This window comes from Xiphophorus couchianus, chromosome 16, assembly GCF_001444195.1.
Source record: "Xiphophorus couchianus chromosome 16, X_couchianus-1.0, whole genome shotgun sequence".
NCBI lineage: Eukaryota > Metazoa > Chordata > Actinopteri > Cyprinodontiformes > Poeciliidae > Xiphophorus > Xiphophorus couchianus.
Window position 1 is genome coordinate 3,763,589 of NC_040243.1, and position 12,970 is coordinate 3,776,558.

Here is a 12,970-nt window from a genome sequence, read left to right on the forward strand (position 1 = left end):
TGGACAGAAATGTAGCATCAGATCTGTGGCTTAAAGCTGCTGGAAGAACGAACCATCCATCCATTTTCTAACACCCTTGTCCCTTAGTGGGGTCGGGAGGTGATGGTGTCTATTTCCAGCTAACATTGCGGGCGAGAGGCGGGGTCACCCTGGACAGGTCACCAGCCTGTCGCAGGGCAACAAACAAACAACCATGCACACTCACACACACACCTAGGGAGAATTTAGAGAGACCAATTAACCTGACAGTCATGTTTTTGGACTGTGGGAGGAAGCCGGAGAACCCAGAGAGAACCCACCATGCACAGAGTTATTTTGAGTCTCAATTGCTTCTAAAAACGACCAAAGTGCTTAAAAAAACACCCGCCCGTTAATGTTTTTTGGCGTCTGGAAATTGAGCTGGTTCAAAAACACCCAAAATGTAACATCACATATCAGCAGCCACTGCCCGTTGCCTAGCAACCTCAGCAGAGCTCTGCCCCATAATCTAGCAACCCAAGCTGAGCACCAGTAGGTTTGGTCAGCTGATTTTACTGCTGTACAATGGCTGCTGGAACAGACAAGTGTTTTGTTCTCGACTTACCATCTAGAAACCACTTGGTGCATTCTTATTGGTTGTGCAGGAGGCTCTACTTATGCTTTTCAAAGATCTATGGTTGTATAATTACACGTCTTTTTGCAGCCATTTCCACATGCAAGTGTAAACGTTGAGTTGTGGGGCATGGCCAGCAGAAGATTATTTGGATTTTAAGTGACAAGACGCCATAAAACAGAATGATTTTGTGCGAAATATGTAGTGAACATGTTTTGTGTAGACCATAAGCCGGTCCTAACCTGTTCAAGGAAGCTTAATTGGCCACCTATGGCAACCAATAGGCCCACACAACCTCTCAGTTGTTTCCACTCTGGACACAGCACAAGGAAAAAATGAGTTTCTTTGACAACCTTTATTAAACCTTGCATCTTTATGAAATGCTGCATTGGAAAGTATTGTTATTTTTTTATTAATCTGTTGTGTTTATATTATAGTTGCAAAGGAAAAGCACCTCTGGCCATTTGCTCTAAGCTAAAAGTCATGAAGGTTACCATTCAGTCTGACAGTTTCCACAATCCAATTAAGAACTTCAAAGTAAATTCATTTAACATTCGCTTTTCTGCACCAGCAACAGAAAGCAGTTTTTTACCGTAGCACAACACAACCTTTATATTAAATATAAACCAAAACCACAAATGAAGGGAACATAACCATCCAAGCCATAATTTTTACCTCTTTTAGCAGGACTACTCGTCTTAATTAGACTTTCTGTTCCCTCTATCTTTATGTCTACAGTGTATTTTTCATCCAGACAGATGGGACAGCTGTCATCTTATTTACTTTTTAATGATATCTCATAGGCACTGACACATCACATTTCAGAGTTTTTGTTAATTCACTTTGGTTCAGATCTACCAGTAGTTTTTGACACAGACATACTGCTCTCAAATAGCTCCAGTTTTACGTCAATTTCTAGTAAGTATAATATTCATTGACATTGTTTCGCAGACAATCTCAAAATGGAAAATGACTTTATCACCTTGTAAAAAACTAAAAACTAAAAAAGTCATGAATGGAAACAATTCTTTTGAGTTTAAATGAAATATAGCAGATTATTATCCTCATTAAAACTGATTTTCTCAACTGTGTTAATTTATTTTGGTCCAATAACATCATCATGTTGTCCTTTTGTTGGAAATAGAATAAAAAAGGAAAGGCTTACCTTCCTCAAAATGTATTTGGCCAAATGCTGTTAAAAGTCGTCCAGATTTTATCAACCTCGCCAAAAACAGCCCAAACTGGCAACTCTGTGTCTGAAGAGCAAGACGTTACGCGGAGAGGGTCACTATAAATCAATTTCATCTTGATCTGCTTTCCCTCACACAGCTCACACCAGACTGAAGAGTCTTCAAACCCCAGGAAAATGTGCCAGTTATCTGCAGTTATCATCGGAAGCACATTATCCAGCATAAATTGTGCCTCACACTTGATTAGATGGGATTACATTAGTGAAACTGTGTAATTCTCCATGGGTTGTTAGAACAGAATGAAACTGGTGGAAAAGTGTTTTCTTTTCAGTGGAATAACAGCCAATTCCCGACGAGGATGGAGGCGAGCGGGACGCACCTTTGTCTGGAATTTCTTCTTTCTGTCTGGCAGTAGGTAGATCTTCACGTACGGGTCGGAGAAGCCGTTGGCGTCCTTCGCTGGCAGGTCCAGAGCTTTCAGTATCTTCACCACCAACTGCTCCGTACTGAGACGAGAGAAAAACAGAACCGAATTATCCTTAAAGTAAGACATGAAGTCAGGGCTTGCACAACAAATACGCCGAGACTCAGACAGGATTAGCCCACACACAAACACCGAAACACCTGTGCTGAACTCGTGCACAACAAATTGGAGTGGGAGTGTTGAGAGTCTCTGGAGAAGAAGAAAAGGAGCAAGAATAGCCGGTGTGTGTTTGTGTCCAGAGCTGAATCATGGTTGCACCGTCAGCAGAGCTAAATGTGAGCTCAGTGAGCACAGATGTACAGAGAGTTACATAGAACGGAGCTCGTTTATTATCTTTAACACCCTGGGATGAGCCTTCCGGACGCACCGATCCACTTTATCCACTTCTGATACCGATTAGTATCGACTGACACCGATCCGATACAGAAAACAATTCTGAACTGACTGAAAACGCTTCTTTTTTAAATAAAACACAGACATAAATGCACTGAATTATAAATTTATCTAATACTCTGCACCAAAAGGTCCTTAACAGAAAAACTTTACAGAATTGGAACCAGGTGAAGATAAATCTATGGTAGTCCTGACTACATATTTACAGACAGGGTTTTTTTTTAATCTTAAATTCAAAATACAGCTCTGGAAAAAAATTAACATACCTTTGCAAAATGATCAGTTCTTTGATTTTACTCTTCATAGGTATATGTTTGAGCAAAATAAACATCGTTCTTTTATTTTATGACCTACTGGCATGTCTCCAAAATTAGTATTTATTTGCAGAAAATGAGAAAAGGATTCAGTGCTTTCAAACTTCAAACAATGCAAAGAAAACCAGTTCATATTCATTTAGAAACAACAATACGAATGTTTTAACTCAGGAAGAGTTCAGGAATCAGTATTTGGTGGAAGAACCAGGAGGTTTTCAACGCGGTTCAGTGCAGTGGGCTCTTCACTTTTTACAGAGCTGCATATTAATTTTTGTACAGTTTTGACTTTACTGCTCGGAATATGCTGTTCTTTCAGCTGGTCATCTTTTTCTGAGTCCGTATGCTCCAGTTAACGATTAATCGATTAACCTAATAATAGATTAATCGTTTCAGCCCTAATCTAAAGTAGCAAAAAGTGGTTAGCATAGACTTTGTTTACAGATGGCTGGAAGAATAAGACTCACAATGAGTTAAACTGGACTTCACGAGGAAAACGGGTAGCAGAAAAGCCATTCAGAACGCTCCAGAAACCTTCAGGTGGCGGATTGGTAGCGGAAAAGTAGCTACTCCTACTTTTCACACAAAAACATGTTGAAAGGTTGCACACATTAGTTAGAAATTGGACAATCAAAAGCTTAATAGGAAAATTTTACAAGATTTGAATCAGGTGAAGCTAAGCCATATGAGGAGTTTTGGGTAGAACAGAGGTTTTTTATCTTAAAGGTAAAATATATGTTTGCTTGTTTTTTTTACAGTTTTGACTTAATTACTGTTCTAAATATGTTATTCTTTCAGCAAATTGTCTTTATTTTTTGTCTGTATGCTCCAGTTAACGATTAATCAATTGTTTCATTAATCGATTAATCACAATTAATCGTTTCAGCCCTAATCTAAAGTAGACTTTCTTTACGGATGGCTGAAATAATAAGACTCAGAATGTGTTAAACTGGACTCTGGTATCCCCAGGGAGGAAAACTGATAGCGGAAAAAGCCACTCAGAAACCTTCAGGCGGTGGATCACGATGTTATGCCCTGTAGCTATTCCTACTTTTCCACACAAAAACATGTTGAAAGGTTGCACACATTTGTTAGAAATTGGACAATCAGCAGCCTTTGTATAAAAATAGCCCCTTTCTGCACAAACGCACAAATAAACAACCAAGCCGGACTGAAAATATCTCTCTGTCACGCAAACAAACATAAGATATCCGCGCGCAGGCCGGCACTAATATCTACACATACGAACGCTTCGCAGTCTCACAGGCCGTTTATTATGCATTTAATTACCAGATGAAGATGAGGACAGCTCGGAGGCTTTTAATCAGACCTCGTTAGGCTGCGTCTCCATGTGTTAACGAGGCTGTCAGCACTTCATTTGCTGCCGTATAGGAGGCCGGCGTGAGCTGGAGGCTGAGTGCGGATCAGCGGGGCAAACGGCAGACAGTGACCCCGCAGCAGCTGCAACGTCCACAGGATGCATGTTGACATCAGAGCCGTGGCAAATCTGGACAAATGTTTACCCCCGACTCAGATCCAGCCGCATAAACATGCCTCCGCCGCAGTCGGGTCAAATCAAGATGATGCTGCACCATGTTGCACTTCAGGATAAATGTTTACATTTTCTAATTAATTAACCAGATAAATAATAACTGGAAAGAAAAAGAAACTAATGCAATAAAGCGTCTTTTTTAGCAGGGTTTATGCACTTATTCCAGAGGAAAATTCAAAGATATTTTAGGTAAATAATGAGATAAAAACAAAGACTACTTCAGTTAACTTTAATATAATGTAGTTTATTACTGTTTTTAACAGTGTTTTTGATTTTATTCTACATTCTACAGCAGGGACAAACTAAAATATAACAAAACTTTATGTTTTGAAACATTTCTCACACCCGGTACGCCTGACTGATCCGAGAACAAAACGCTAATTTAAAAAATATATACAGTATAACATTGTTTATCATATAAAATATAAATCTAAGTTTACTTTATTTCAGTTACGCAAACCAATAAGTAATTTAGCCATTAGGAATGATAAATATTCATTACATCAGTGGTGTTTTTTAAAAGTTTTTTTCTCCTGAGGCCAAAACTGACTAATTTTATTTACTTGCTGCCACAAAATTCATAAAACTAAAAATGCTGCTTGATAATAAGCAAAATCAAAATCCTGACAAATTTAAATTACCTCCGGGCCACAAAATTCAATAAACTAACAATGTTAAAATTAGTTAATTGTGATTTTCTTTTTCTTTTTTTTTGTTTTAATGCTTGATAATAAATAACATTTACATAAAATATAGATATCCTTAGAGATCCAAAACATAAAAAGGCTCCAGACTGTTGCTTATTAAAAGAAAAACAAATCATATCCTAATTTTGGAGTCATCAGTCGGCCAAATTTTTAGTATTCTCGATTTGTGGTCAGGGGCCAAACAAAATCATTTCATGGGCCAAAACTGGCCCCCGGACCACAGTGTGGACACAGTAAAACAATCCGAACAAATCGTGTCAGGGCCGGGCAATAAATCAATGACAATATCAATCATGATAGACACGTGATCAATATAAATAGATATTCTCCAATAGAGTGTTTAATAATTTCACTGAACTCTGATCCAAAACCGCAAAGCATTCTGGGAGATGTAGGCAGAGGAAAGACCTTAACTGCTCAACCTCTCACGGCCAGCTAAGCTAAGTTGGAGGAATCAACTCTCTCACTCTTTGGTTACCTAGCAACTCTCTCACTCACTCTTTGGTTACCTAGCAACAGCCTGTTAGCTTGCACAGCAGCAGGTCCAGGTTTCACCTTATAACTGCTTAAAAATAAAATAATAACTGTGTGGAGTTAAAGGAGAAAACGGTGATAACAGTTTGAGATATTAAAACAAAAATCTAATCAATAATTATCGACTTATATGAAACATTTATATCAGTTTTTCAGTTCTAGTAAACGACCTTCATTCTCAAATTAAATACAGAAAGAATATATCTGTCACTTAACCTTAACATCTGTATTTGAACTGTTTATACCAATTTTAAAAAAATATCTAAAAATGTTCTCACTACTTTTCCTAGTATTTAGAAACAATTTGTTCATTCTAACACTAAAACAAGACTTTTTATATTAGGCACATTAAAATATCTTGTTTTAATGATAATGTTTTCCAAATTTAGGCTTTTAATCAAACACTAGATAGCATTTATTACAAAATATCAAACCTTGGAAACATGAAATTGAAATTGAATAATTTTAAAGGATTTTAAGAACCTGTATTGGAGAATAATTCAGGATTTTCTGATGTTTCCTCGGTCCCAGAGCGAATACACCTATCGCAGCTCAAACAGGGCTTCACCACCTTATTCCTGGCAGACAGCACAGAAAACTTGCCGTTATTCCCACAGTGGAAACGTGTCAGCTTTTAATGGGGTCGTCAATAGAAATGCGTTTCCCAGAGGACCTGAGCAGGTCTGACATTGTTGTTTCTGGCTGTTAGCGGGTCTCACACATTAACGCACCAATCCCATCGCAAGGTGAGTCAGTGAGTGTTTGCAGCAACGCCAACCTTTGTTTTTTACTCCATAGCTACAGAGACACAGGCATTATCTGCTGACTTAAATGAGACGCAGGAGACGCAGGAATGGCTTTTGTTTTGCCTTTTTCTCCATTAGGCTAATTCTTTGTGTTTGTCTTTTCACGTTAGCGCCGTCTGCAGTTATGATATATACCGCTATATATAATATATATAGGGTTGCTGCTCAAACTGGATCACATATATAATTCATGAATGAAACGGTCGCACCCTTTCATTTCTCTGACCATCAGCATTGCCATGCTTTGCAATGTTTCAACGCGTCAGGGCAGGAAGGGATGCAGAGCTGCCCCCCGCAGACCCAACATGCCCTTCAGAGCCCACCGGCACCAGCAGGGCCAAAAATCGGGATCATTATTGAGCAGCTCAAACCGATAAAGATCAGTGGACAATAATACCGATAATACTGCATCCCAAAAATAAAGAAAGTGATTGTTCAGCATAAATATGTCACATGCTGATGGGATAATTCTTATGGTCATTAGGTTAGCATTAGCTTCATTGTAGATAGAAAAAAAATAGAGTTAATTTCCACCGAGTAATTCTGAAATTTTGAAACTCATCTCAGAAATCTTCTAGAAAAAATATGAAAATTTCTGAGCTTCAAAAGTCAGTTTGCAAAGTTGAAATTTTTTTTTTTCAAACTTATATTTCTTTTTTTATCGAAAATTTCTGAGATTAATCTCAAAATTTCTGATTCTTTTTCTAGAGACTTTTGAGCTGCAAAAGTGGAGAATTTGCAAAAAAAACAACAACAAAAGAACCTTGGAAATTGAGATTGCTCTGAGACAATTTCTAGAAGAAACTTAAATTTCTGACCTCAAAAAGTCAAAAACTTGCAAGAAAAAAAATCTGTAATTTTGAGATTTATCTTGGAAATTTCTGACCTCCAAACTGAAGATTTCCTGAACAAAAATGTTTGAGATTAATCCCCAAAATCTTCTGAAAGAAAAAAAGAAATTTCTGAGCTTCAAAAGTCAAAAAATTGGAAGAAAAAATCTCAGAATTCTTTGTTTTTTTCCCTCCTAGAAAAAACGTAGAAATTTCTGAGCTCCAAGTGGAAGATATGGAAAAAAGCAACACTCAGACATTTCTAGATCAATGTCAGAAATTTTCTGGAAAAATAATTTCAGAGCCCCAAAAGTTGAGGATTTGCAAGAAAAAGACATATAGCTTAACTTTTCAGCAGGAAATAGGAGCTTGTTTTAGGTAAAGAATTTCTTAATATCATAACAAAAATGTATTTGTTTTATTGATTGATTATTGAAGTAATAAGACATTTGTCCCATAAGAGAAGTAATCTGCCAAAGGAATTAGTTACTTAGTTTTCAGGTGAATCTAAATTAACTAAATTTAATTCTGAGATCTAAAAGAATTTGCAAGAAAAAACGCAGAAATTCTTAGATTAGGCTCAAAATTTCTGAATTTCTTCTAACAAATATTCTACTTTTCAAACTCAGAACTTTGAAAAGTTTTTTGTAGAAAATTTCTGAGCTTAATCTCAAAATTTTGCCAATGAAGTGACTAACTCCACAGGCAAACTACTTCACTTATGGTCTTGTTATGAGTTAAGTAATCTATCAATAAAACTAATACCTTTATTCATAATATTAATAAATTATTAACCTGGAACAAGCTCCTTTTTCTGCTGACAAGTTAATCATAAGTCAGTTTTGTCTTATTTCATGTGTACTAACATGTTGCACTAAAAACTAGACCAAAATTACTTTGGAGGGTTGTGTTTTTGCAGTGCAGAACGGTTCCCTAACGCTGCAGAAACAATCTTCTCCTTCAGGTGCTTTTAGGGATTCAGCCCTGCTGTTCTGCGCTCACATATCCATCATGGCCGCCGTGTCAGAGACTCCTTTGATCTCTGCTTGGTGTAACAGCGGAGGTCAAACTTCTTCTCCCAAACTGCTTCAGTCATTTCACACATGACACCAATGCGAGAGGAAGGAACCTCGGGCCGGAGGAAGAGCCGGCGTCGGTCTGAATACGTTTCAAGACTCTCACTGTGTCTTTTCAGATTATGTTTTCATGGTTTCTCCATTAACACGAGACCCTCTTTAAACCACTTCTGCTCCTTCACACATAACCCAATCAAGCAAGTCGGTGAAAGCTTTCACAGCGCTGCAGGGCATCGCAGAATCAAAGGGAGCGGCTGGTGTTATGCATAAAATGTGTGTCGGACTTTCAGCATTGTCTTAAAAACAGCAATGGCAGACAAGCCGCGGTTCGCACTGTGAAATCCAAGCTGTTTTCAAGCATTTTCAAGGTAATCTTTCAAACTTTTCCAGCACTTATTATCACTGTTATTAATAATAATAATAATATTCAACATTCTGTAGCAGGGGTAAGGTTAAGTAAAATATAACAAAAATGTATGCTTTGAAAACTCTCACCGTCAGCAACGAACTGGTTCGAGAACAAAACACTAATTTACCAAAATATCCCCCAATTTCAACAATGTTGTTTAACGTATGAAATATGAGATGATCAATAAGTTATTGATCCATTAGGAATAATAAATATCCATTACATTAAAACAAACAAATTATGTTAATGACCTTCCTGCTCAAATTAAATACTTAAACATAATATGCAATGAAAGTTACAAATAAATCTCTAAACAAATGTTCTCGGTAAGTTCTGTAGCATTTAAAACTTAGCAATAAATACTTTAAAAAACCTTAGTAAGTAGAAAAAATTTAGGTAATTCTAACTATCCATAATCAAGAAAAGTTTAGTTTGATTTAACATCACACAGTGAGGTGGTCACTGTATTTTCTGTATGAAGTCAGAAATCAGATTTTATACATGAGTCTCACTTTAATCTTAAAGTGAGGGGAAAAAAAATCAAAGTTCTGAGCAAAAAAAAAAATCCAAACTCTGACTTCTGATCTCAGAAAATTGGAGTCCGTTTTGAATTCTGAAAATGTGAGTGTCTTTATTCAGTGTATGAAAATATCTGATTAAAAGCCTAAATTTGGAAAATGTTATTTAAATTGGAAACCAAAACTCAGATTGCACTTTATTACAAAACTATACAGTTTAAATATCAAACACTTTCAATGACTTTACAGAGAAATGAAGCCTTAAAAACAACATTAGCAAAAGCTGGTCAAGTTGTTCCAATTAAAGCTAAATTGACCAGTGCTTCCTATTCTGCATTTTTCCAGTTAAATTTATTAAATCAGAGTAACCCTTCCTGTCAGAGTGTGCAGCCAGCCGTGCTTTGCTTACTTGAAGGCGTAGCGCAGCAGGAAGCAGATCTTGCCGCAGGTGTCGCCCTGCTTGCCTTCGCCCTGATCGCCTTTGGGCCTGTAAAGCTCCGGCTTGATCTGCCCGATGCAGGTGACCTGCTCCTTATCCTCGCCGTGGAAATCAGGGCTGGAGAGCTGGTGAGTCATGGGCTTGGGTCTGAAATCACACAAGGAGTCAGAAATATGAGGGAAATGCATGAAAAATAGAAACTAGGAGCTTTGGAGCCTGGTGAATCTCCAGGTTATTTTCTGGTGAATCTGCAGGTTATTTTCTGGTGAATCTGCAGGTTATTTTATGGTGAATCTGCAGGTTATTTTATGGTGAATCTCCAGGTTATTTTATGGTGAATCTGCAGGTTATTTTATGGTGATTCTGCAGGTTATTTTCTGGTGAATCTGCAGGTTATTTTCTGGTGAATCTGCAGGTTATTTTCTGGTGAATCTGCAGGTTATTTTCTGGTGAATCTGCAGGTTATTTTCTGGTGAATCTGCAGGTTATTTTCTGGTGAATCTGCAGGTTATTTTATGGTGAATCTGCAGGTTATTTTATGGTGAATCTCCAGGTTATTTTATGGTGAATCTGCAGGTTATTTTATGGTGATTCTGCAGGTTATTTTCTGGTGAATCTGCAGGTTATTTTCTGGTGAATCTGCAGGTTATTTTCTGGTGAATCTGCAGGTTATTTTCTGGTGAATCTGCAGGTTATTTTATGGTGAATCTGCAGGTTATTTTCTGGTGAATCTGCAGGTTATTTTCTGGTGAATCTGCAGGTTATTTTCTGGTGAATCTGCAGGTTATTTTATGGTGATTCTGCAGGTTATTTTCTGGTGAATCTGCAGGTTATTTTATGGTGAATCTGCAGGTTATTTTATGGTGAATCTGCAGGTTATTTTCTGGTGAATCTGCAGGTTATTTTCTGGTGAATCTGCAAGTTATTTTATGGTGAATCTCCAGGTTATTTTATGGTGAATCTGCAGGTTATTTTCTGGTGAATCTGCAGGTTATTTTCTGGTGAATCTGCAGGTTATTTTCTGGTGAATCTGCAGGTTATTTTCTGGTGATTCTGCAGATTATTTTCTGGTGAATCTCCAGGTTATTTTATGGTGATTCTGCAGGTTATTTTACGGTGAATCTGCAAGTTATTTTATGGTGAATCTCCAGGTTATTTTATGGTGATTCTGCAGATTATTTTCTGGTGAATCTCCAGGTTATTTTATGGTGAATCTCCAGGTTATTTTCTGGTGAATCTGCAGGTTATTTTCTGGTGAATCTGCAGGTTATTTTATGGTGAATCTCCAGGTTATTTTATGGTGAATCTCCAGGTTATTTTATGGTGAATCTGCAGGTTATTTTATGGTGAATCTGCAGGTTATTTTATGGTGAATCTGCAGGTTATTTTATGGTGATTCTGCAGGTTATTTTCTGGTGAATCTGCAGGTTATTTTATGGTGAATCTGCAGGTTATTTTATGGTGAATCTGCAGGTTATTTTATGGTGAATCTCCAGGTTATTTTATGGTGAATCTCCAGGTTATTTTATGGTGAATCTCCAGGTTATTTTCTGGTGAATCTGCAGGTTATTTTATGGTGATTCTGCAGGTTATTTTATGGTGAATCTGCAGGTTATTTTATGGTGAATCTGCAGGTTATTTTATGGTGAATCTGCAGGTTATTTTCTGGTGAATCTGCAGGTTATTTTCTGGTGAATCTGCAGGTTATTTTATGGTGAATCTGCAGGTTATTTTATGGTGAATCTGCAGGTTATTTTCTGGTGAATCTGCAGGTTATTTTATGGTGAATCTCCAGGTTATTTTATGGTGATTCTGCAGGTTATTTTATGGTGAATCTCCAGGTTATTTTATGGTGAATCTGCAGGTTATTTTCTGGTGAATCTGCAGGTTATTTTATGGTGAATCTGCAGGTTATTTTATGGTGAATCTGCAGGTTATTTTATGGTGAATCTGCAGGTTATTTTCTGGTGAATCTGCAGGTTATTTTCTGGTGAATCTGCAGGTTATTTTCTGGTGAATCTGCAGGTTATTTTCTGGTGAATCTGCAGGTTATTTTCTAGTGAATCTGCAGGTTATTTTCTGGTGAATCTGCAGGTTATTTTCTGGTGAATCTGCAGGTTATTTTCTGGTGAATCTGCAGGTTATTTTATGGTGAATCTGCAAGTTATTTTCTGGTGAATCTGCAGGTTATTTTCTGGTGAATCTGCAGGTTATTTTCTGGTGAATCTGCAGGTTATTTTCTGGTGAATCTGCAGGTTATTTTATGGTGAATCTGCAGGTTATTTTATGGTGAATCTGCAGGTTATTTTATGGTGAATCTGCAGGTTATTTTATGGTGAATCTGCAGGTTATTTTCTGGTGAATCTGCAGGTTATTTTCTGGTGAATCTGCAGGTTATTTTCTGGTGAATCTGCAGGTTATTTTATGGTGAATCTGCAGGTTATTTTCTGGTGAATCTGCAGGTTATTTTATGGTGAATCTCCAGGTTATTTTATGGTGATTCTGCAGGTTATTTTATGGTGAATCTCCAGGTTATTTTATGGTGAATCTGCAGGTTATTTTCTGGTGAATCTGCAGGTTATTTTATGGTGAATCTGCAGGTTATTTTATGGTGAATCTGCAGGTTATTTTATGGTGAATCTGCAGGTTATTTTATGGTGAATCTGCAGGTTATTTTCTGGTGAATCTGCAGGTTATTTTCTGGTGAATCTGCAGGTTATTTTCTGGTGAATCTGCAGGTTATTTTCTGGTGAATCTGCAGGTTATTTTCTGGTGAATCTGCAGGTTATTTTCTAGTGAATCTGCAGGTTATTTTCTGGTGAATCTGCAGGTTATTTTCTGGTGAATCTGCAGGTTATTTTCTGGTGAATCTGCAGGTTATTTTATGGTGAATCTGCAAGTTATTTTCTGGTGAATCTGCAGGTTATTTTCTGGTGAATCTGCAGGTTATTTTCTGGTGAATCTGCAGGTTATTTTCTGGTGAATCTGCAGGTTATTTTCTGGTGAATCTGCAGGTTATTTTCTGGTGAATCTGCAGGTTATTTTCTGGTGAATCTGCAGGTTATTTTCTGGTGAATCTGCAGGTTATTTTCTGGTGAATCTGCAGGTTATTTTCTGGTGAATCTGCAG

The 12,970-nt window shown here is 37.3% G+C and overlaps 1 protein-coding gene across 1 annotated transcript in view; it reads right to left on the bottom strand.

Moving 5' to 3' along the window:
- Positions 1 to 12,970, bottom strand: part of syt3 (synaptotagmin III) — a 69,840-nt gene that overhangs the window by 21,394 nt on the left and 35,476 nt on the right. Inside the window, exons 6-7 of the mRNA XM_028042527.1 lie at positions 9,812 to 9,988; positions 2,162 to 2,288 (exon numbers count right to left, since the gene is read on the bottom strand). Of these exons, the coding sequence (XP_027898328.1) occupies positions 2,162 to 2,288; positions 9,812 to 9,988 (304 nt within the window). The remainder of the gene's footprint in view (positions 1 to 2,161; positions 2,289 to 9,811; positions 9,989 to 12,970) is intronic.